This window comes from Balaenoptera acutorostrata, chromosome 15, assembly GCF_949987535.1.
Source record: "Balaenoptera acutorostrata chromosome 15, mBalAcu1.1, whole genome shotgun sequence".
NCBI lineage: Eukaryota > Metazoa > Chordata > Mammalia > Artiodactyla > Balaenopteridae > Balaenoptera > Balaenoptera acutorostrata.
Genome location: NC_080078.1, coordinates 74,255,306 through 74,280,724, shown reverse-complemented (window position 1 = coordinate 74,280,724; position 25,419 = coordinate 74,255,306). Strand labels below are relative to the sequence as shown.

At 50.5% G+C, this 25,419-nt stretch overlaps 1 protein-coding gene across 1 annotated transcript in view; it reads left to right on the top strand.

Moving 5' to 3' along the window:
* The window catches only part of RIMS4 (regulating synaptic membrane exocytosis 4), a 60,021-nt gene extending 37,104 nt beyond the window's left edge, over positions 1–22,917 (top strand). Inside the window, exons 2-6 of the mRNA XM_057528331.1 lie at positions 944–1,082; positions 15,649–15,761; positions 16,056–16,157; positions 16,763–16,902; positions 21,193–22,917. Of these exons, the coding sequence (XP_057384314.1) occupies positions 944–1,082; positions 15,649–15,761; positions 16,056–16,157; positions 16,763–16,902; positions 21,193–21,411 (713 nt within the window). The 3' untranslated portion in view covers positions 21,412–22,917. The remainder of the gene's footprint in view (positions 1–943; positions 1,083–15,648; positions 15,762–16,055; positions 16,158–16,762; positions 16,903–21,192) is intronic.
* Positions 22,918–25,419: the final 2,502 nt, after the last annotated feature.

Below are 25,419 nucleotides of genomic sequence, written 5' to 3'. Positions count from 1 at the left end.
CCATGACTGAACTGGAGGGAGGGTGCTACTAGCATCTAGTGGGTAGAGGCCAGGGATACTGTTGGACCTTCTACAATGCACAGGACGGTGCCTGACAGCTAAGCAATAATGCATTCACATTGCCAGTTGTGCTGAGGTGGAGAAACCCTGGTCTAAATCCATGAAAAGCACTTGACAGAGAATATGACACATAGTAGGTGCTTGGTAAATAGTAGCTGAAGAGAAGGAGGGAAATGATTTGGAGAAGATTGCAGGGAAGAAGTGAATTCAAGAAACAGTACATGTTGGATGGACCTAGAGAATGTTATACTTAAGTGAAGTCAGACAGAAAGACAAATACTATATGATATCACTTATATGTGGAATCTAGATATAATACAAATGAATCTACATACAGAACAGAAACAGATTCACAGACGTAGACTTATGGTTACCAAATTGGAGAGGGAGGGAGGGAGGGACAAATTAGGAGGATAGGATTAACAGATAGATACAAGCTACAATACATAAAATAGATAAGCAACAAAGATTTACTGTATAGCACAGGGAATTATATTCAGTATCTTGTAACAACCTATAGTGGAATATAATCTGAAAAAAAAATAACTGAATCACTTTGCTGTACACCTGAAACTAACACAGTATTTTAAATCAATTATACTTCAATTAAAAAAAAAAAAAGTACATGTAAATGAATCTGCCAGCTAAGAGAACTCATGTGATTTCTGTTTGTTGGGTGGGTGTAAAGGGCAGGGTTGCCCCAGGGAGGGTGGGTGCAGGTGAGGCCGGTGGTGGGAGGAGGTTGATGGACTGGGGATGGGGATGGTAGAGGCCGAAGCTGGGCCTCCACCAGCCGTTGAAACACTAACCAGAGGACTGGTCTCTCTGTCCCCTGCCACCCCATGTCTCTCTCCCCATCTCTCTTGGCCACTCTGCCCAGAAGGGGACAGCCGGAGGTTGAAGGGGGCCATCCAGAGGAGCACGGAGACGGGCCTGGCGGTGGAGATGCCCAGCAGGACGCTGCGCCAGGCCAGCCACGAGTCCATCGAGGACAGCATGAACAGCTACGGCTCTGAGGGCAAGTGAGTGTGGGGCCCGCAGTTGTCTTGGGCGTGGGATGGGGCGGGAGGGACAGAGCAGCGCCCTCCAGGATCCCTGGGTCAGCCTCAGGTTGGGAGGGGTGCTAACTCAGGGCTCCTGGGTCATCCTCATCCTCAGAAGGAAGTGATGAAGCAAGGATGCTCTGAGGGAGTGTGATGGAGCATGGACTCTGGTACCCAACTGCCTAGATCTCAATCCTGGCTCCACCGCTCACTGGCTGTGTGATCCTGAACAGGTCACCTGTCTGTGCCTCAGTTTCCTCGTCTGTAAAATGGGGACAATACTACCAACCTCATAGGGGGTGTTATGAGGATTAAATGGGTTAATATTTATAAAGCACATGGCACAGTGGCTGGCAAAGCAGTGTCAGTAAATGAAGAAGGGGGTTGGAAGGGGTTTTGTTAGGATCGTTGTTATTTCCTCTTTACTCTCTTAGTTCCTTAAATCCCAATTGGTTTTTAAAAATATGTACTACTGCTTGATGAGGAGTTTCACACACATCAAGTCATAAAACATTAGGTCCAACTGGCTCCTTGCCTGTGTTTCTCTCCCCCAGCTGTACATCAGAATCGCTGGGAACTTGCTACAAATACAGATCTCAGGGCCCCAAGTCCAAGCTGCTGAATCACACTCCTTGAGAGTGGAGCCTGGGAATTCCATTTTTAAAAGGCTCCCTGGGAGAAGACCAATCTAGACTGGGGCTCTCATTGTTGGAACAATCATGGACCCCTCTAAGAATTTTGGGAAAGCTTTGAGCCTGCTTTCCCCTGATAAATATACACATATGCACCCTAACACAAACACTCATTTTTTTCTTAATTTTTAAAATTTTATTTACTTATTTTTTTGGCTGCATCAGGTCTTAGTTGTGGCACGCGGATCTTCGTTGTGGCATACGGGACCTTTTGTTGCGGCACGTGGGCTCTCTAGTTGAGGTGCTTGGGCTCGGTAGTTGTGGTGCACGGGTTTAGTTGCCCTGAGGCATGTGGGATCTTAGTTCCCTGGCCAGTGATCAAACCTGCGTCTCCTGCATAGGAAGGTGGATTCTCAACCACTGGACCACCAGGGAAGCTCCCACAGACACTCATTCTTACACGCACAGTCATACAAACACACTTCGTGTAACTATAGCAGGTTCCTACATTCTCCTAAACCCCATCCCTGGCAAGGAAACTTTGATCCAAAGTGACTTCCTCATTGTACGGATGACCAGGGCACTCAGAGAGGTTGTGGGGCTTGGCCTGGATCACACAGCACGTTAATAGGTCTGGAACCCAGGAGTCCCGACTCTCAGCCGGGGCTTGTACCACAGCACGCCATCGCTTCATTGTCTCAGCCGTCATCGGCCAAGGAGGACAGGGGTATCACCATCCTTGTCAAGCACAAGGGGAGACTGGGGCTTGGAAAAGTTAAGTGCCCTGCTGTCCAGTGTGATAGACCCTGGACGAATGTGGCTATATAAATGTAAATGAATTAAGATTAAATACTCTTTTCGTCTGTTGCATTCGCCATATTTCAAGTGCTCAGTAGCAGCATGTGTCCAGCACCAACTGTATCGGACTGTGCAGACGTCGACTGTTTCCGTCATCATAGGAAGTTCCATTGGACAGTCCTGGCTGAGTGGCTTGTCCAAGGCCAGACACCCAGCCAGGCCGCTGGGGGGTGGGGCTGGGGCTCAGCTGCCACCTTCTGCCCCCCTCCTGTTTCTGGCCCTTCCTCGCAGCTGGGAGCTCTGCCGCCTGAAAGCCTTCTCCCCCTCCGCCCCTCCTAAACGGGGCGTCTCCGGTCTCTGAATGGCCTTGCCTTGGCGGATGCTGCTGGTCCACCCACCTCCTAGGGAGACTTTCCGGAGGGCGAGAAGAGAAGGAGGACAGGCGGGAGGGAGAGGGAGAGGAGGAGGACGAAGAAGAAGGGAACAAATGTTTGCTTTAACCTAAGAAACTTGGCAAGGCAGCAAAACTTGGAGGAAGATATTCTAGGCATCTGGGTAGCAGTGGGTCCCTGCTGAGTTTCAGGGGGTCAGGAGATCTGGGTACTTAGTCCTGGCTTGGCCACTGACCCCCTGAATGGCCTTGGGCATGTCTCTAGTCCTCTAAGCTTTAAGGAGGCGGATAAACATCTCGTCTGTTGGCCTTGCAGACAGGTCAGAAGACCAGGTCACGGGGGCGGCAACATGGTGCAATGAACAACAGCAGGGGGTCAAACCCATATTCCCATTTTACAGAAGAGGAGCTGAAGGCTCGGAGAGACCACATGACCTGTCCAAGGGGAGCAGCATAGGAGGGTGTCGTGAAGAAGAAATGAGATGATGCCTGCACACGACAGGTGCTTAGGAGGTGCCTCTTGTTGTCATTTGCTGTCATGTGATTTAAGGGACCAGAGAGTATGCTATATTACAGACGTGTTCAAAGCCAGGACTCTGGAGTCGGACAACCCTGGTTTTAGCCTCATTTCTGCTGCTTAAGAGCTGTGTGGCTTTAGGGAAGTTACTTTACCTCTCTGGTCCCAGTTTCTTCATCTATAGAAAGGGGTCCATAATAGTACAGACCACTAATAGACTTGTTGTGAGGATTCAATGAGTTAATATATGTAAAACACTTAGAACAGTGGCTGGCACATAGCAAGCATTATTATTATTAGCTGTTGGTATTGTTGTTTGTTGATTCAGCCACTGTAAGTTGAGTATTTTGCTCCTTGTGGCCAGTTGCATCCTAGTAGATAGAGTGAGCCACCCCCATTATAATTGTGTCTAGAATGTGCTTAGCACAGGATAAGCACGGGATAAATGTTGGCTGTGATGATTATGATTATTAAAAGGTTTGCGGTGGGTGTCTTGAGACAGTTGAGGAAGGATCAGGTGTTTTGGAGGGTGATTCGTCCAGGAGAGGGGAGAGCCTTGCCCTCCCAAGAGGGGCTGAGTCTTGGTGGAGCCCAGCCAGGTGCTACCCCCTTCCCTCAACACCTGGGTGAGGAAGGGAAGTGGAAGGGACAGGTGGGGACACTGAGCTGTGGTCAGCCTCCTCTTTGTTCTGGAGGTATTTGGGGCACTGGCAGGACCCAGATGCCAGGCTCTGAAATAGGAGGGGGTGTGACCGTCCTCCCCCTGGGCTCCTGCCAGCCCAGCTGAGGCTTATAGGGAGCCGGCGTGTTTGAGGAGCCCCTGCCAGCCTGCAGCCCCTGGTGCTGCCAGGTGTGTTTATTCCTGCAAGTGGGCCAAGGGTTTTCATTTAGCACCTACAGTGGATTTTCATTTAGTACCTACAGTGTGCTAGACAGTTGGGCCGGGCATCTTAGAGACCCTGCCTTCCACTGACCATGCAACTAGCAGTGTGGTGAGAGATGCAAAGGGCAGGCACAGAGAACTTTGGAAATGCTGCATGCAGCCAGCTCTCAGGGCTGGGGAACAAGGGCTCCCCACAAGGGTTGGGCCATTCTGCCAGTGACAATGCTTGGGCTCCAGGCTACACGATACCAGTTACAGTGGCTTTAGCCCTTGCTATTCAAAGTGTGGCCCACGGCCCAGCAGCATCCCGTGGGAGCTTGTTAGAGAGATGCAGCATCTCTTGGGACTTCCCTGGTGGTCCAGTGGTTAAGAATCCACCCTTCCACTGCAGGGGGCACAGGTTTGATCCCTGGTCGGGGAATGAAGATCCTGCATGCCACGTGGCATGGTCAAAAAAAAAGAATAAAAAGAAATGCATCATCTCAGGTTTCTCTTTTTTTTCTTTTGCTATTTAGCAAGGTAGTATTTTTATTTATTTATTTTTAAACAAGTTTCAAAAGATTTTTTTTTTAATTGGGGTATAGTTTCACAGTGTTGTGTTAGTTTCTACTGTACAGTGAAGCAGAGTTCCCTGTGCTGTACAGCAGGTTCTTACTAGTTACCTATTTTATACATATTAGTATATGTATATGTCAATCCCAATCTCCCAATTCATCCCCCACCCCACTTTACCCTCTTGGTGTCCATACATTTGTTCTCTACATCTGTGTCTCTATTTCTGCCCTGCAAACCGGTTCATCTGTACTCTTTTTCTAGATTCCACATATATGCCTTAATATACGATATTTATTTTTCTCTTTCTGACTTACTTCACTCTGTATGACAGTCTCTAGGTCCATTCATGTCGCTACAAATGACCCAGTTTCGTTCCTTGTTATGGCTGAGTAATATTGCATTGTATACATGTACCACATCTTCTTCATCCATTTGTCTTTCGATGGGCATTTAGGTTGCTTCCATGACCTTGCTGTTGTAAATAGTGCTGCAATGAACATTGGGGTGCATGTGTCTTTTTGAATTATGGTTTTCTCTTGGTATATGCCCAGTAGTGGACTTGCTGGGTCATATGGTAATTCTGTTTTTAGTTTTTTAAGGAACCTCCATACTGTTCTCCATAGTGGCTGTATCAGTTTACATTCCCACCAACAGTGCAAGAGGGTTCCCTTTTCTCCACACCCTCTCCAGTATTTATTGTTTGTAGATTTTCTGATGATGCCCATTCTAACCGTTGTGATGTGATACCTCATTGTAGTTTTGATTTGCATTTCTCTAATAATTAGTGATGTTGAGCATCTTTTCGTGTGCCTCTTGGCCATCAGTATGTCTTCTTTGGAGAAATGTCTATTTAGGTCTTCCGCCCATTTTTGGATTGGGTTTTTTGTTTTTTTGATATTGAGCTGTATGAGCTGTTTATATATTTTGGAGATTAATCCTTTGTCCGTTGATTCGTTTGCAAATGTTTTCTCCCATTCTGAGGGTTGTCTTTTTGTCTTGTTTATAGTTTCCTTTGCTGTGCAAAAGCTTTTAAGTTTCATTAGGTCCCATTTGTTTATTTTTGTTTTTATTTCCATTACTCTAGGAGGTGGGTCATAAAAGATCTTGCTGTGATTTATGTCATAGAGTGTTCTTCCTATGTTTTCCTCCAAGAGATTTATAGTGTCCAGTCTTACATTTAGGTCTCTAATCCATTTTGAGTTTATTTTTGTGTATGGTGTTAGGGAGTGTTCTAATTTCATCCTTTTACATGTAGCTGTCCAGTTTTCCCAGCATCACTTATTGAAGAGACTGTCTTTTCTCCATTGTATATCCATGCCTCCTTTGTCCTAGATTAGTTGACCACAGGTGCGTGGGTTTATCTCAGGGCTTTCTATCCTGTTCCATTGATCTGTATTTCGGTTTTTGTACCAGTACCATATAGTCTTGATTATTGTAGCTTTGTAGTATAGTCTGAGGTCAGGGAGTCTGATTCCTCCAACTCTGTTTTTTTTTTTTCCAAGATTGCTTTGGCTTCATCTCAGGCTTCTAACAAGATCCCCAGGTGGTTCGTGGGTTAAGGTTGAGAAGCTCTGGCTTAACGGTAGTAATGTTCTAGAGCTAACACTATACAGAGCACTTGCTACGTGTGGGCACTGTGCTAAGTGTTTTTACACGTATTGACTCATTTAATTCTCCCAATAACCTGATAACCCTGGAACTGTTAATATCCTCATGTTACAGATGAGGAAATGAAAGCCAAAAGAGGTTAATTAATTTGCCCAAGGTCACACAGCCAGTAAGTGACTTCAATTTTGGGGATTCAAATCTAGCATTTGGAGTCTGCCCTTAACCATTCTACTCGACTCTTTCCCTCCTTTAATGGCTGCGTCTGTCAAGATTTCTGGAGGTGGATGCTTCCAGGATGGTTTGGTGGCTCGACGAGTCTGTCTTTTCCCTCCTCAGGCCTCAGCATGGTGGACCAATCCTGGTTTATCCCCTGGGACTGGGGAGAGGTTTTCTTTTCCGATGCCCCTTTCTGCCTGATTGAAAATTTGGTTCTGTATGTTAAGGATGGAAGGGAACAGTTATGGGTTGGGTAACCATCCAAGCTCCCACTCCCACCCCCGCCCCAAGCAGGCCCGTATCCCCTAGATAAAGGGCAAGGATTCAAGCCCCCTGAGAAAGGACCATGAGTACCTCCCCCGACCCCTCATCAATCCTGAGATACTCCCTGGTGACCATCTGCTTCAGTTTGGGTTCCCCAGAACCAGACCCAAGACATGGATTTGCGTGCAAGCAGTTTACTTGGAAGGTGATTCTGGAAAACCATGGTGGAGGGGCCCATAAGGGAGATACGGCAGGGGAGGCATCCAATAACATGTGTGTTGAGAAGCCAGCTGCCACTGTGGGCATCCGGAGCTTAATCCTGATGGGGACTCTAGGAGTCAGTGTGGAACAGGTGCCTGAGAGTCATTTCCTGGGAGGCCAGGGAGCTGCGGTATTTATACTCCCACTCTCATCGGTTACTGGTTGATGGATGTTCACGTTTAACTCTCCTGCCCTTCCTGTGGCAATGAGGGCCCTGGAGACCAGAGAAATTTCTTGGGGGCCAGAGAAACATGGACAGAGGAGTGAGGGTGCCAACAGTTAGAAGTCACTAAGCACGGACATGGTGAGGATCAGGGGATGTGGGGGACAGTAGCAGCGTCTGCTGTGCTTTCTGAGTGCACAGCGCCACCATCTCCCAGCTGCCCAAACCAGACGACTCTCCCAGACACCTCCTGCTCTCTCGCACTTCGTATCCAGTCCATGATTGGGCTCTACCATTTCACTCCTAATTGTCTTTGACTCCATCCACTCCCCTCCCCTCCCCCAGCCGTGAGGCCACTCATCACTCTTGCCTGGATACCTGCAAGTCTCCTTTTTGGTCTAAACTGCACAGTCTGTCACTCAGCACTTATTTCCTCTGGATTCTGCCAGCTTCCCGCAGTCTGCAGCTGTGTGCCCCCTGCTCCACCACTGAACCTCTTACACTTCCCTCCGTCTCACCTCCAGATCTTTGCATACATTGCTCCCTCTACCTGGCACTCCCTTTCCTACCCCTGCTCCCTCTTTACCCTCTGACTCATTCTTCCTCCAGATCTCAGCTAAGAACATAAGCTATATCTCATGTGCCAACTTCAGCTAATTGATAGTGGCTTCCTGGAGTGCTGTGTTGAGAAGGATTCTGAAGTGCGGTCTGGGCTTGGCAGGAGCGTTGAGGTTGATTGGCAATGTCTGTCCTGGGAGTGGGCAGGGGAAGTGGAATGGCTCAGGTCTGCCATTCCTCTGGCTGCATCAGCAGCTTCCACAGCCTGTTCTTCCCCCACCACAGCACCCAGCAGTCTGTCTTACTTGTCACATGTGTGTCTTATCTGTCCTACTAGACACTGAGTTTGGTGCCTGCTCAGCACAGGGCCTGGCCCACAGGAGATGCCCCACAAATTTGGATGAGTAATAGGTGGAGACTACGTGCAGAAGTACATACACACACTTGCCTCTCCTCCCCACCCCTCCCCAGCCTCCTTCATCACAGACCCAGGGTCTCAGCATCCTCCCCATAAACGCAAAGCTCTCCAGGCTGGCTGCTGGTGCCCCTCCTCCTCCTTCCCTCTGCCCCTGCTTGTCCTGTGGTGTCTGGGTCATCAGCATCCTGCTCCGCGGGTGTCTGGGTCACGGTGCCCACAGCTCTGGAGAGCAGAGTGTGAGCCGATGGCAGGGCCACTGCACCCGGCCTCAGGATGGCTTCCTGTCAAGGCTGCTTCAGTCATCACCAAAGGCCCAGGAGGATGGGTGGGTGGTCAGAACCCCCTTTCCCTTTCCCACCTCTGCTACTTAGCAGTCATCGTGCCTGAAGGACAAGCAGGACAGATGTGGCCATGGGCTAGGAGATGGGGATTTGTTTGCTTCTGTTTTATAAGCACCAGTATTTGTTGAGCACTTGACTGCACCAAATTCTGTTCTAAGGCATTCATTTCATTTAATACTTACAGCAGCACCAAGGGTGGCCTATCATTGTTCATTCCTACTTCACCGAAAAGGAAACCCAGGCTCTGAGTGGTGAAGAATGTGTCTCTACAACCAGTGAGTGGGGGGGAATCAGGATTCAGATCCAGGACTGCCTGACCCCAAAGCGTGGACTGCAAATCCCTGTGCTCTGCCCTGGGCAAGGGTAAGGTCCCCTCGGGACACAGAGACAGTGTAGCAGAGAGACAGAGTAGATGAACCCCGGAACCAGACTCCCAGGTTCAAATCCCAGGTCTGCCACTTAGCAGCAGCGTGATCTTGGTCGGGTTACTTAACTTTTCTGTGCCTTGGTTTCCCCTTCTGGAAAGTGGGTATTAATAATAAGTACCTAGCTTGCACAGCATTGTTAAATGAGGTTTAAATGAGTTAATATGGATAACTTAGTACTATCAGTGCTTGGCTCATGGCAAGCTTTTGATCAATAAAAAATAAATCCCTGGCTTCATGCCTAGGAGCTACGCTCTCGTGGCCCGGGGTTGGGGGAGGGGTAGGTTTGGGAATGTCTTGAATACTTGAGAAGCTGGAGTCAGGATTGTGTGATGCTGTGTATCCTGGCATACAGTCAATTCTGCTGCAGTGCGTGTTTTGAAAACGCAAATTTGTTCCAACGCAATTGAAGTATTCTGGAATAATTTGAGCACAATATAAATTTCGCCTTTGCTCAGGTGTGATTTCATCCACGAGAAACACGAGGTGAACTCGGGAAACTGCACCCATTTAGGAATGCACAAAACATACTCCTTGCTTCCTCCTCCCTCAGCCCCCCCGCCACACACACACACCTGGCGTTACAGCTTCCCACCCGTCCGTTTCAGGCAGCCCTCCGTCACCACTTTGCAGTAACTCACACTGCAGACCTGCTGACACTCATTTCCAAGAGCAAGCGTCAGGCTGTCTTCAAGGTAAAGCACCATATTTATTGTAGTATCTATGCGTTTCTTAACCATCTTACAGGTATAAGACTGTGCCACCTTTTTTATTATGTCCCTGTCCTTTTTTTTCTTCGATACACTTTTTGGGTGTTGTGCCCCTAACCATATTTTCCCCATAAGCTCTGTGTTTGACTGCAGGACTTTGCACTGCACTGTGGTTTTTAGGAATGTATGTTTTGCGTTACAGCAGAACCGACTGTATGGCAGGCTCAGCGAGGCTGTGGGAGGGTGGATGGATGGACGATGGACATGTAGGGGCAGGTGGTGAATGGATGGACAGAGAGCCTGTGAACCTTTCAGAACCGCATAACCCATACTCACCACGAGGGCTGGGCCGCCTTTTAATTTCTGATGAGTTGAGACAGGCGATCCATCTGGAAAAGAGAGTAGAGGTCAAAACCCCCGAATAACCCAATTATTTCTTTAACCACTGAGAACATGGGAAAACCAGAGGCCAAACTGAGCTCAAAGGTTAATAATAAAAGACAAATGGGTTTCAGCTCCACAAACAAAACTAACAGGATTTGAAAGGCAGGAAATCTAATTTCACCAATAACACAAAATAAGAGGCCAGCAGAACAGAGGTTTTAATCCTGTTTCAGGTCTCTGCCTCTGCCTGGTGGCATGTGTCCCTTGGAAGAATCAGCTGCTTTAGCCACCCTGCTCCCCCTCCCACCCCACCCCAGAAGACCTGGGCTTTGTCTCAGGCATCCAGATGCTGCACTTCCTAACAGGGCTGGAAGTGGAAGTGCCGTGAAAACACCACAGAGAGAGAGAAGAGGCTCTCCCAGGCCAGGCAGCAGGGACCCGCTAGCCACAGCGTCTCAATCCTTGATTCATTCAGCACATGCTGTGTGTTAGGCCCTTTGCTAGGCACCTTGCCTGCGTCATCCTGTTGACTCTCCCCAACAGCTCAGCCAGGTGACTATAATTTATTCCCATTTTATACATGCAGCTCAGAGAGATTACCAAACTTACCTCAGGTTGCACAGCCCTGGAACCCAAGGTCTGTATTATGCCGAGTTCAGTCTCAACCAGTATATTTTCCCAGTTTGGGGACAGCCCAAGCGTTTGGCAGTAAACATCTATTGAGTTCCTGCTGAATGAGGCATGGCCTAAAGTAGCAGCAAGTATGTGGCATTTACCGATTCGGCACGCTCTTTCCTACCCCTTTGGGAATGGATCCTATAAGCAGAGATTTTCAAAACATTTAAAGCTGGTTCAGCACAGGCACCCAGCAGTGGAAGGGCTGCACTCTGTCTCTAGGGTAGGTGTGGGCTCGTTTGCAGGTAAGAAGATTCAAGTGCAGAGCCTCCAGCAGCTGGCCAGAGGTCACACAGCAGGCACTTGGCCAGCGAGGAGTAGGATCAGCTCTGACTTTGTATCCTCTGCCTTCCGTCCTTCTCCAGGGAAGTCCCCAAGGTGGAGCGGGGTCTCTGATGCAGTTGGTCCCCTGGCCAGCAGGGACCTACCTCCACTTTATTCTTCCTCCCTCCAGCCCCATGGAGGATGGGACAATCTGTTCAGGGTTTCTGGGGCGTCAGCCTGGTTCCTTGGCAGCCAGCGAGGCACCCTGGGATGGGAAATCAGGCCGCCACCCAGATATTATAAATGATTACCGCTAGTTACCAGGCCTGCCAGGTCCCCATTGTCTGCTCACAATCCCACCAGGAACTGAGGCAGACAAGGACAATGTTGGAGGAAACTTTCCGTTTCAGGCTGCAGAAGGCCTTGCTCTGCCTTGGGGGGCTGGGCCCCTTCAGTGCCTTAGATCCCACGAGGTACCGCTATTTCTCGAGCTTTTAGAGCCCAGACCCTCCTAAGAGAATGGATTCCGGACCCTCAGGAGGCTGGGGTGGAAGAGAAACGGGCGTGGAGGAAAGGCCAGGTCACCAGCTGTGAGCGAGTCTAGGTCTTAGCTTTCGTGCTGTTAATTCAGGTTCTTTGGGTTTGCAAGAATAGCGGGTATCCATTTCTATCCCCAGGTAATTAAGTTATTTTTTCCATACTTTCTCTATAACACCGTTGCATAATTGTAGAGATAATAGATTCGGACGCTTGACTGCCTGGGTTCCAGTACCACTCTGCCGTATCTTAGTTTGGCCCTCTCTCAGGTGCAGTGGGAACATGTGCTCCTCTCCAGGGCGTGGAGGGACACACAGAGCCTCAGAGATGCTCCAGAGTCATTTGACAGGACACTAGACAACGTTTCTGCAAAGCATGGCGCCCTTTTCTCAGCTCCACCCAATAAGAAGGATGGGCACGAGTCCCCTCTGCTTTCAGAATCCCCAAACCTCTGTGGAGTTTCCCAGCATCCCTTAGCACCACCAGCCCAGCCTGGGGACCCAGACCTTCCTCCGTTCTCTTCCCTCCCTGCCTGACTCCCTCTGTTCTCCCAGGCTGGGGATTTGGGGCTGGTTTGTTTACTCACGGGCAGGACAGCCTCGTTTTGCACCTCTCCTTCCAAGACTGCTGCTTCTTAGATTTGAAACTCAAAAGCTAAGAATCTGACTGTCTTGTTCTCTGCATCCTACCGGGTCATCCCTTCTCTGAGGCAATAGACCTAGGATACCGTGGCTCCTGCCTGAATGGGGAAAGGGTGGCAGCAGGTAGTAGGAAATCATGAAAATGAAAAAGTACTCAGGCTAAAATCTCAAATTATTATCCTTCCATTGACTCTGCCAATAACTTAAGTCAAAACAGAATCTTTTGGAATGATTCTGGGACATCTCACACGCTTGAGGAAAGAACCGGGTGGACAGGACTGGGTGGCTCGTAGTTTGGGGCTCTTTTCGAGGACAGGCCATTCACACGGCTCAGTTCTCGTGACTGCTGGTCTCCGGGCTTCTCTTTCATTTCCCAGAGAGAGTCTTTGCTTGACTGAGCTTGGGTCAGCTGTCTGACCCTGGGTCCATCAGCTCTGGCCAGGGGACAGGGTCACTGCATTCATTAGTCAAACCAGTTGCTGTAACTAGCCTCTTCAATCAATGACTTACGGCTTAATGACAATGACTTAATACAGACATTTGTATTTTGCTCATGCAGACTTCAGTGCAGGTGTTTCTGGTCATTGCACCCAGCCAGGCTCCTTTATTCTTGTCTTTTTTTTTTTTTTTTAATCCAATACATGTTTATAATTCCTCTACTGTCAGATATTTAGATTGTTTCCATTTTTACTATTATAAGTCATCCGTGGCTAAATACAGTCCTTTTCTCCTCAATGTCCAAAAGCCTGAAACAGTTGATTTCCCTCTTTTCTTCCTGGACCTCTGTCCTTTCCTGTCTTCTGTGACATTGTATACACCTGCAACATAGACCTTCTCCAAGGTCCTGAACTAGACTCTCTTGCCCCTGCCTTGTCTCAGTCACCCTCCTGGGCGAGAGAGAAGTACTTACTCTCTCCTGCTCCTTACTAGGCTCCTTTACTCTTGTGCTTTCACCATCCTGAGGACCTCAGGACCCTCTGCTGGTGACTCTGGTCAGGATAGAGAGAAGATAGTATGTGGGAGGTGACCTTCCTTCCTCTCCCCTTGTTGCTGGACCCTGTGTATCCCTTGGCCCCCAGTTCAAATTCTCCTCTCATGGTCCATTCTGGGCCACTGCAGCCAGCAGTGATTCCTCTCTTCTGATGAACCCTGGGCTCCCACAACCCAAGGTGGGCGGGTAGAGGACTGGTTTTGCCTCATAAGAAGACAGTAGTCTTTTTAGTTGTTTCTTTGGGGGCAATATGTTTGTTTGCTCAGCAGAATGGTAAGTTGTTTGTGCACGGAGTCTTCTCTTGTTTCTTCCCCCAGCTTGCTTGGAATTTTATACATAAAGGTCAAGTAGTGTTGGGTGACATGAATTGGGCAGTGGCCTCGTATAGTAGCAGGCACTGCCATCATATAGCCCTCGGACAGGTGTCTTTCTCACTCCTGGCCTCAGTCTTCCAATCTATGAAATAGGGAGTCTGCTGGGTTGGAGGACACCTTCCTGTAACTGTTTGCAGAGCCAGCCGGTATATCCTTTGCCAACTGTGAGGTTTTGTGAATTAGCAATGAGGTGTAAAGGCAGACAGCTGTGGTTCAAGCACCAAGGAGCATGTCTAGGGTGTGAAGAGCTGAGTACAGGCAGAGAAGACCGTGAGTGAATTGTTCTCTCTGAAGAACTGGGGAAAAGGTAGACTAGCAGAGTGGTTTGGAAGCAGAAGGGGGCACCCTCGGAGTGGAACCACAGACCCCCACCTCCCTTGGATGCTCCTCCTGCTCCTTCAAGGCCGAGAGCCCAGCAGGTTCCCTGAGAAGGGAGCTGGGGGCAGAGTGGCAGCTGCTCTCAGGCTGGGGAACAAAGTGTTCATGCCCTTGAGGCCCAAGGCAGGCTCCCCTTCCTGTTCAAAGAGGCCCTCGCTGCTGCTGTGAAACCCAGCGCACAGTACGTGCTTATTAAAAGTTAGCTGTTACTCTTGGAACATGCCCAGGTGGAAAGTCACCTGAGGTTGGCCTTAGAAGTGTTGTATCCAAGTGCTGACTCTGCCCTGTGAGTTCTGGCTTTTAGGTTGGCCTGAACCTGCTTCCTCATCTGAATACTGCTGATAAAGTCAAAACAAAACAAAACAAAACCAGCCTCCTTTGTTTGTGGCAAGGTTCCTATGAGAATGCTTTGCTCCTAAAGGTAATAGGGGCACATCAGGCATGGTACTTAGTGCCTGATCTCATTAAATACAACAGACCTAGGAGATGGGAAAGAAAAAACTAAAATTGGTTTCAGCAAAATAATATAATAATAATTGTTGTTGTTGTTGTTGACTTACATAACCAAAAAAAAAAAAAAAAAAAGAAGTATCTCTTGCTTCAGGCAGAGTTTGATCCAGGAGCTCACGCAGTGCCACCTGTGTGATGTCTTCCTTCATGGGCTCCAGAGGGCAGCAAGAGAGCTGCCAGAGGCTCCAGTTTTCTGTCTCAGGTTCAAATCTGATGGGAAGAGAGAGCTTCTCACTTCCTACAGTTCGAAGAAATCTTCCCGGGCAGATTCTTGTGAGCTGCATTGGGCCACAAGCCCAACTCTGAGCCAGTCACTGGCTAAGGAAGGAACGGCTTGATTGGCTAGGCTGAGCCTACGCCAGCCTCTGGAACCAGGTCTGCTCTGCTCCATGGGAATCAATGCCTTGGGGGAAGGGGCTCCCCAAAGGAGATTTGAGGTCTTGTTCCCAAAGGAAGGCGAGTGGACGTTGGGCAGCTCTATGGCAAGAACAAGTGCGAACCTCGGAGGCTGAGCCCCTGGCGCCGTGCATCTCAAACTGTCCAGTGCAAACAAGTCTTCTGGGGCTTGTGTTAAAAGCCAGTTGCTGATTCAGCAGCTGGGGAGTGGAGTGGGCCTCAATTCCCTTTCTAATTAGCTCCCGGGTGATGCTGCTGGTCTCTGGACCACACTTGAGTGTCGCAGCTCTCACCCATAGAGCCAGGCATTGACAAACATCATCTCCCGTGAGTCCTACAGCCACCCCGAGAGGCGGGTGTCACCATACCCATTTCATGGAGGGGGAACCTGAGGCTCGGCGAGGAGAGGTAGGACAGGGAAAGGTACAGGACACAGAAGCTAAGCCCTGGAATTTTGGAGTCAGAGCTGAGATTTTAGGGCCATTAAAGTAGAACGGAGGCAGAGATAGGACAGCAGTCTGCCTGAGGCTGGGTGATGGATGTGGACAGAATCGCTGTGGAATGAGGGCCATTCTGGAGCTGATTGCCTGAGTCATCAGAGTCCTCAGTCGGCCCCTGGGAACGTCTGCTTTTGTCTCATTCTTTCTTCTTTCAGCCTTAACTATGGGGGAGTTTGCCTGGCATCGGACGCCCAGTTCAGTGACTTCCTGGGCAGCATGGGGCCAGCACAGTTTGTGGGCCGCCAGACCCTGGCCACCACGCCGATGGGTGAGTGTCCCAAGACCTGTTCCAAATGTTGGGGGGGTCCCCACCAGAAGCCCCGTGTCTCTCCCTCCTTCCCCTCTGCCTGGGCTCCATCTGCTGAGCACCCAGCCTGGAGCGCAGTTCCTACCTGCCAGGCGCTCCGCGGAGCCCGGGCGCTTGGTGTGGGAGCTGGTTCTGGTCTTGTTCGGGGCTGGGAGCAGGGGGAAGGGATTTCATCCCTCAGCGGAGAGAAGGAGCTGAGTCCTTGACGGAGCTTCCAAGCCACTTCCCAGTCTCAGCTCTTGGGGCCTTCTGCAGGGGATGTGGAGATCGGCTTGCAGGAGCGGAACGGTCAGCTCGAAGTGGACATCATCCAGGCTCGGGGACTGACGGCCAAGCCAGGCTCCAAGACACTGCCAGGTGTGGAGGCTGCCCTCCCGTCTGCAGGGTGGGGGGTGGAGGTCGGGGGGATGCCCTGAGGGCTGTCTGGGTCTAGAAGAGAGAAAATTGGGTCCAGCTCTGGGGGATCCCTCAGTCCCAAAGCAAGTGACTCTTGTGTAACTGATGATTTAGGATTTTTTCTGGAGACCCAGTTGAAATTGTCCGTTGACCTTGTCAGCCTTCCCGGCTGGACTGAGCTCCTGGGGGGCAGGGACTGTCTTTCCTGTTTATGGTTCTACCCTAGCGCCTGGTAGGGCTCATGGAATACCGTGGGTGCTCAGCAGACATCTGAGTGAATGGGTCAACCACGAATATATAAGCCCGGGAAGGGTGGGCAAGCCAGGGACTGAGAGAGGGAAAGGGTGAGCAAAGGAAGGGGGAGGCAGGCAGGACCACCCGAGGGGGCCGAGTAGGCCCCAGCTAACCCTGGCTGCACCCCACCACCTACCCCCACCTGCTCCTGTTGCCTCTTCTGCAGACCCCCTGGGGGGACTCTGATCCCCAGCAGCGGGTCCCTCTGCTGTGCCCTTCGCCCACCATTTGGGGCTCAGGCTAGAACTCATCCTGCTGGCCTCTGTCCCCAGCGGCCTACATCAAAGCCTACCTGCTAGAGAACGGCATCTGCATTGCCAAGAAGAAGACCAAAGTCGCTCGCAAGTCGCTGGACCCGCTGTATAACCAGGTGCTGCTGTTTCCCGAGAGTCCCCAGGGCAAAGTTCTGCAGGTGAGGGGCCTGGGGGCGGGGCGGGCTGCAGTATCAGAGGGAGAAGGAGGTGCTTCTTGGGGGTGGGGGGCTCCCTGCAGGGCCTCATCTGGAGGAAGTAGAGCACTGTGGTTAATCTGAGCGCCACAACTTGCTGTGCGACTTTGAATAAGTTCCTTTCTGAGCCTCAGCTTCTTCATCTGTAAAATGCGGATACTAATAGTACCCACTGATAATGTTACTGTGAGAGTGGAATGTGTGCTTTGTGCAAGAAGAGTATTTGCAAGTTTGGCTGTACAAGTGGCTGCCGTTAACATCATCATCATCATCATCATCATCACCATCACCACCACCAACCTCTGGAGGCCAGGGGCTTGGCATGGAGCACAATGGCAATAGACTGAGAGCCTTTGGAGGATCCAGAGAGGTCTTTGGCTCCTTGGCTTTTAGGAGGATCCTGGAGCTAGAAATAGCTGCCCATCATGGGGTCGGCAAGGCCCGGGTTGGATGCCTGCAAGAGCCATATGCCTGCTCTCTCAGAGCTGCTATTTGGACACCTCTAGCTTATACCTCAATCTCTTGCTCCTAACCTGGGCAGGCAGAGCAAACAAGGGTAGGGCCAAGGTATTACAAGTCGCCAAGACAGTGGAACTTTTGCCAGACTGGGAAGCCCAGGTCCTATCTAGGGCACAGTCTTTCAACTTGTGGGTTGAGACCCATCACTGAGTTGTGAAATCAGTTTAGTGCGTCTCAACAAGTATTTTTTTTAATGGAATGGAATAGGAAATAGGAAAGAAATAGGAAATAGGACTAGGAAAGGTAAGTCTCAGTAAGATAAGTCTTATTTGGTGGAGCACTTGCTTCAATTATGAATCCCATGTGTTTACTGGGTGATGATATAAATGTCTGTCTTTCGGTATATACTGGTCAAAAAAGTTTGGAAAAACCCTTCTGGTCTAAAGACATTCAGAGACAATTTAAAACAACCAGAAGACCATCTGGGGGCCGCATCTGGTCCACTGGACAAAGGTTTGTGCATTTTGGCCTGAGCATCTTTGGAGAAGCTCCAGAGCACATCCCTATCTGGGATGCGGAGGGAGTGGGGAAACAAATCTGACATGGGGTCCTTGCTACTGAGCCTTCTGACTAATGTCAGAGCAGGACAGACCCACTGCAACTGAGGAATGCCAGTTGTATTAGTCTGCTAAGGCTGCCATAACAAAGTACCATAGACTGGGGGGCTTAAACAACAGAAATGTATTTCTTACAGCTCTGGAGGCTAGAAGTCCAAGATCAAGGTATCACAGGTTATGTTTCCTGAGGCCTCCTTGGGCTGCAGATGGCCACCTTCTTGCTGTGTGCTCACATGGTCTTTTTTCTACATGCAGACATTCCTGGTGTCTAGCTGTGTGTCCTAATCTCCTGTTCTTATAACAACACCAGTTAAAACCACAACCACCCTAATGGCCTCATTTTAATGTAATCTCCTTCTTAAAGGACCAGTCTCCAAATACAGTCACATTATGGGGTTAGGGCTTCAACATGAATTTGAGGGAACACAGTTCAGCCCATAACACCAGTGAAAACAAACCCATCCACACACCAGACGTGAGCTTCTGATCAGCTGCCTAAGGGGTGTTGAAGACTGATTAGTTGAGTGACCTCAGACGAATGATTTAACCTCTCTGAGCCCCAGTTTAAACAGCTGTGAAATTGGAATCCTTTTTTGTAAGGTTGTTGGGAAGGTTGAATCTAAGGCTGGTTTAGCCTTAGAACAGTTCCTGACATGCAGTAACCAATAGCAATGGCCCATGTTGTTTGCATATTACCCTGCATGCTTGAAGAACGTCTTACAGCTTACAGCGAGCTTTCACATCCATTATCTCCTGTGATCCTCGCTTGCCAGGTAAGCTGAGTGCGGGTGATTCCATTTACAAACAAGAACTCTGAGACTCTGTGAGGCTAAACGACTTTGCCCAAAACCACCCAGCCAGGACTGGGATTAGAACCTGCACGTGTCTGACCCTAAAGCATGTGCATTAAGACAACAGGCTCTATGAGTGATAAGGCAGCCCACCTTTAGAGAGGGGCAGAGTTAGAAACTGAGGTGCCGGAGAGCAAATGAGGGTCCTGTAGCCACAGACCATCCATCTGGCCACTCCAACCTCCAACCTTTTGGAGGTTGACCAAGAAATAAGGAAGACACTGCAGAAAAGAGTGTGTTGGGAAAAAGGAAGGAGGCTAGCATGTACACTATACACGTAGCAGCCACTTTTTTTAAAAATTGAAGTATAGTTGACTTACAATATTGTGTTAATTTCAAGCGGATAGCAAAGTGATTCAGTTATTTTTTTCAGATTATATTCTACTATAGGTTATTATATGATATTGAGTATTCTTGTTGCTTATCTATTTTATATATAGTAGTTGGTATCTGTTAATCCCATACTCCTAATTTATCCCTCCCTCCCTCCCTCTCCCCTTTGGTAACCATAAATTTGTTTTCTATGTCTGTGAGTCTATTTCTGTTTTGTAGATAAGTTCATTTGTGTCATATTTTAGATTCCCCATATGAGTGATATCATACAGTATTCGTCTTTGATTTACTTCACTAAGTATAATATTCTCTAGATCCATACATGTTGCTGCAAATGGCAATATTTCATTCTTTTTTATGGCTGAGTAACATTCCATTGTGTGTGTGTGTGTGTGTGTGTGTGTGTGTGTGTACACATCTTCTTAAGCCAATTGTCTGTTGATGGGCACTTGGGTTGTTTCCATGTCTTGACCATCATAAATAGAGCTTCTGTGAACATTGGGGGTGCATGTGTCTTTTCAAATTAGAGTTTTTGTCTTTTCTGGATATATACACCCAAGAGTGGGATTGCTAGATCGTATGGTAGCTCTATTTTTAGTTTTTTAAGGAACCTCCGTACTGTTCTCCATAGTGGCTGCACCAATTTACATTCCCACCAACAGTGTAGGAGGGTTCCCTTTTCGCCACACCCTCTCCAGCATTTATTATTATTATTATTTATATATATAATTTATTTATTTGTTTATTTTTGGCTGCATTGGGTCTTCGTTGCTGCGTGCAGGCTTTCTCTAGTTGCGGTGAGCGGGGGCTACTCTTCGTTGCGGTGCACAGGCTCCTCATTGCAGTGGCTTCTCTTGTTGTGGAGCATAGGCTCTAGGTGTGTGGGCTTCAGTAGTTGTGTCGTGCAGGCTCAGTAGTTGTGGCTCGCGGGCTCTAGAGCTCAGGCTCAGTAGTTGTGGCGCACGGGCTTAGTTGCTCCGCGGCATGTGGGATGTTCCTGGACCAGGGCTGGAACCCATGTCCCCTGCATTGGCAGGCGGATTCTTAACCACTGTGCCACCAGGGAAGCCCGCATTTATTATTTGTAGACTTTTTGATGATAGCCATTCTGACCACTGTAAGGTAATAACTCATTGTAGTTTTGAATTTTTCTAATAATTAGGGATGTTGAGCATCTTTTCATGTGCCTATTGGCCATCTGTATGTCTTCTTTGGAAAAAAAATAGTCTCTTTGGGTCTTCTACCCATTTTTTGATTGTGTTGTTTTTTCAATATTGAGTTGTCTGAGCTGTTTGTGTATTTTGGATATTAACCCCTTGTCGGTCACATCATTTGCAAGTATTTTCTGCCATTTCTGTAGATTGCCTTTTTGTCTTTTTGATGGTTTCCTTTGCTGTACAAAAGCTTTTAAGTTTGATTAGGTCCCATTTATTTATTTTTGCTTTTATTTCTTTTGCCTTGAGAGACTGCTCTAAGAAAATATCGCTACGATTTATGTCAGAGAATGTTTTACCTAAGTTCTTTTCTAGGAGTTTTGTGGTGTCATGTCTTACACTTAGGTCTTTAAACCATTTTGAGGTTATTTTTGTTTGTGGTGTGAGAGAGTGTTCTAATTTCATTGATTTACATGCAGCTGTCCTCCTAGCCACTTTTTAAAACTTTGTTTCCAAGGATCTGGAAGCAGAGGGCCTTTTGGGGGGTGGGGTGGCAGGTAGGACACTCATCATGTAGGGTCAGCCCTCAAGGCTTGGGCTCAGAGATGGGGCGTGTGGAGGATGGAAAGAAATGGCAAGACCAGAGGCAGGAAGCCAGTCATCCAGTGACCAATAATGGTGGCACTGGAGCCAGGAGAATATGGTGGGACTCGAGCCATTTTAGGCGGTAGAATTCCCTGGACTCGGAGACGAATGGGGCGTGGGGTGACCCCAGGTTCTGGTTCTGGGCCCGTGAGTAGCGCTGGCAGGATTTGAACCACTGTGTCTCTTGCCCCGCAGGTGATCGTGTGGGGGAACTACGGGCGGATGGAGCGGAAGCAGTTCATGGGCGTGGCCCGCGTACTGCTGGAGGAGCTGGACTTGACCACCCTGGCCGTGGGCTGGTACAAGCTCTTCCCCACCTCCTCCATGGTGGACCCAGCTACGGGCCCCCTGCTCCGGCAGGCATCCCAGCTGTCCCTTGAGAGCACCGTGGGGCCCTGCAGCGAGCGATCTTAGTGCCAGGGAGGGGGAGGGGCTCGCCAAGATGGTCTGGAGACCGCCCAGCCCCGACCTGGGACCCCAGGCCCAGGGGCACATTGAACAGAGGAGGATGGGGTTCTCCCCCCACAGCGGGGAAGCAGAACGGGGAGACCTGCCCCCGCAGGGCCCCTCCTCACCCCTTCTTTGCCTCCCATCCCCTGAGACCTTCCCTCTCCCGATGGGATTGGCTGCACTTTTGACTTGGCTGGTTCTTGACCTGGTGGATGTGGCTGCAATCCGGAGAAAGGAAAGACCGAGGTGGCAGAGCAAACCATCCTCCTGCCCCAGACACTGTCCGACCGCTCCCCCTTTTTGCCTCCTTGGAAGCTCGCTGCCCGGAGCCAAGTCCAGAACCCAGCGGCCATCTCCATGGTGCCAATTACCAGCAAGTGTCTTTCCTGCGGCACCGGGTTCAGGCAGCTACTCCTGCCCCAAAGCCTATGGGGCAGCTTTGCAAGGATCCGGAGCCAGCTCCGGGGGGCCCCAAGCCCCCGACTTGAAGAGGAGCTCAGGCCTCCCTCCACCTGCCCGTGGAAGGAGCTTTGCCGCAGCCTGTTCGAGTCCATCTGTCCGTCCCCTGCCTGCCCCTCTTACGGTGGCTCTAGGACTTGGGGTCCTTCAGGGACCAGAGGACAGGAGGGGTGCCCTGGGCCTGGCACAGATCCCCAGGGTACCTGCCTCTGTGGGATTGCAACAACCTAGTTTGCAAACCGTTAGTGGACTGGACAGAACTCTGTCGCCTGTGTTTTAGCAGAGGAGCTGTGGGACCCCGATTTTTGAGAACCCCAGCTCCAGAGAGCTCACCGTCTCTGAATTTTGGAGATGCGGGATTGGAGAGGGTGTCTGAGGAAAGCTGGGCTTGGGACTGGTGGTGCCCAGGCGAGGGTTTCCCAAGTAGGAGAATCCCTCCTTGCCGGATGAGGTCAAAGGTTATCTTGTCTGGCCCTCTGCCTCCAGGCTAAGGGTCTGGGGAGGCAACAGAGCTCCCCAATTTTAGTCTTTTTAAACAAACCACCCTGTACTAAGGGCAGAACCCACTGCCCCGGCCTCAGTGACCTTGGCTCAAGGAGAGAAAGAGAGTGAGGAGAGGCATGAGTGTGAGAATTGGGAGAGTCCTTCTCGAGCAGTCCTGGGGCCCTCCCCGGGGCCTTTACAAGCCCTTTTGCATGCTGGGGAGGACGCAGGCTGGCCCCCCTCTCTAGAAGCACATTTCTGCCACCTCCCCTGGGAGGCGCCCAGCCGCCCACTCCCCGTACCCCCCTCATTACCCAGTCCTGCTGTGTAGGGCATAGTCCTGGTTAGCCGGGTAGGGTTAGTGTGCCAGGCCCCGTGCCTGGTCTTAGCTCACATAGAGTCCTTACAGAGTCCCCAGACGGGGCGAGAGGAGATGGAGTGCGTTCCAGGAGACGGCCTTTTCCTCCTCGATGGCCTGGCTTGGGCCTGGATCTGGAGCCTGGTTCACACGGGAGGCCGCCCTCACCCCCCCGCCCCCCCTCCTCCTCCCCTCTTCTCCCTCCTCCTCCCCTCCCCCTTCTCCCTCTCCTCCCCTCCCCCTTCTCCCCCTCCTTCCTCCCCCTCCCCATGTAGGGTTGTAGCCAGAGCTGCCCATGATACTCAGATGTTCTGATTTATTACCCTTGGTACTGATTTTATTTAGGAAGCACTCCTGAGGATGTGAGCCTTGGCAGAGGGGACCTGGGCTCCATCAGAGGAGGTGGTTTTCCGCTGGGGATGCCCGGCTGTGTTGAGTTCCACCTTGCTCCCGGTCCCCCTCTAGGCTATTGACCAGGTGATTCCTTCCACCTGGAACCCCTCAGCCTGTTTGAGCCCTGGGCCCCCTTTAAAGTTCTGGATGAGGTATAGCGCCCCCATGCTCTGGGAAGGGGAGATGGAGGTGCCCCTTTGATCCAGGAGGCCTTCAGACCTTCCTGAGACTGTGGTGGCTGGAATCCCAAGGCTGGGGCAGGAGGCAGCGGGGCTCTGGAGGCCCAGAATCAGCGCTTCCCCCGTGTGTTTTTTTTAAACCAGTGTGATTTTTCTGCCGTTCGTTTATTACTCACCATTCGTAATATTTTGAGCCAGGAGAGCGCCTTCTCTCTCCAGCTGTCACTGCTCTGGTAGTTCAGGGGTAGCTTTTCAAAGACAGGGCGGAGCCTGGCTGTTTCAACCAGAGAGGGGGGGGTGTGGTCTCTGCACCCCAGCCTGAGCCTGCCCTTGGTTGTCTGCACAGCCTTTATAAAGGGAGAGAGCGTGCTCCAAAGCAATAACACCCAGAGGGTGGTCACCGAGGGCCCCCCTCAATGACTTTCTTGTTTGTTCTGTGAATTCTCAGCTCACCTCCTGGAGGGGTGGGCTGGGGTGAGGGCTGGAGCCCTCTTTCTTTGTATCATCGTTGTGAGCACATGGCCACCTTCCAAGGGGCCCCGACCATTGGGCGTGGGAACCACCGTCTGTCCTCACCAAGGGATGGGGGTTTGGGGAGGGGTGACTATTCTCATCATTAGCTTTGGGGAACCTTCACGCCTGCTCCTGTCTGATCCTTTGCCAGCTCAAGCTCCCCCATTTGGAGAAGAGCAGAGAGGGTGGAGTTGGGATTAGGAGTCGGGGGGGGCTGGGGTCTCTAGGGGACAATTCTTTTTTCAATCCCTGGGCCAAAGGTCACATGCAGGGGTACGGTGGGAGGGAGTCATCTCCACTTTCCTTCTCCAGAATCTGCCTGTCGCACTAAAGCGAAAGGGGCTTTGGGACCATCAGTGGAATCATTTCCATTTTACAAAGAGATCACAGGCCTCTGGGGTCACCTGTGAGTTTATGCCACCCCCAGCCTGGGCCGCCTCCTCCCAGCAGAGGCTGAGCTGGAGCCAGGGCAGGACCAGCTGGGGCCACCATTTCCCACAATATTTCCTCCGCCCTTCTCTCTGGGTCCTTCTCCCAGGGGCCTTGAAAAGATGGGCAGTGCCAACTGTAGCCCATCTGAGAGGGGAGGAAACAGGCTCAGAATCAGTAAGTGACTTGCCCAAGATGAGACCCCTCAGCATGTGAGCCAAAACGAGGGCTCCACTGTCCCTCCTTTGTGGGACAGAAGACCGTCGCTCCAGGGCACATCTGCCATGATAAATATTTGTGACCTCTAAGCCCTGGGCCACCCAGCCCTGCTTGGTTCCATCTTGATGGGCCAATAACTTTTCTGGCCCCGGGTTTGGAGGAAAGGGTTGCCATAGAGACCTCGCTCTCCTGGGGGTCTGGCCTGACTAACTGAGGCTGTGCAGGATTTGGTCCAGGCCTTGATGTCTAAGTGGGGACTCCCGCCAAGGGGCCACAACCCCTCCGAGACCAGCCTGAGGGAGGCAAGACACTGGTTCCTCCTTGGGGCTGTGCGGGAGTGAGCTGGCTGTGGTACACTTCATCTTAAGGAAATCCTCACCAGACCTTCAGATATAACAACAGCTGATCTTCCTGTAGTGCTTTTCAAACTTCTTTTGTTTTCAAACTGCTTTTACCTTGCGTGTAACCTCACAAGAGCCTCTGGGCAGTCGGTGGACACCTGTGTTATCAGCCCCATTTTACAGAAGAGGAAGCTGAGGCCCTGGGAGGGGGAGGCACCTGCTAAGGTCCCACTGTGAGCTGGTGGCTGAGCCTGGATGAGAACTCAGTTCTCCAGCAGTTCAGAGCTCTTTCTTCAACGTGGGGTGAAGCAGAGAGTTGAGGTCACGCACTTTACAAGCTGATCCGCCATCCGGCTCCTTGTATCAGGAGCTCACGGGCACACCTCAGTGTTCAGAGGTACCTCTGAGCCCCGCTGCCCTTGGAGCACGGCTGTTGCGTCAGGCAAGGCCACCTGCATTTATTTATTGAGCAGCGGCCCTGTGCCAGGCCCAGGGGACTGGGGTGCCCCATCTCCATCCCCCGTTGCCCTGTAATGACTCCTTTGGGCTCGGGGAGGCCCTGTGTCTGTATAGCAGCATTTCCGAGTGGACGGGAAAC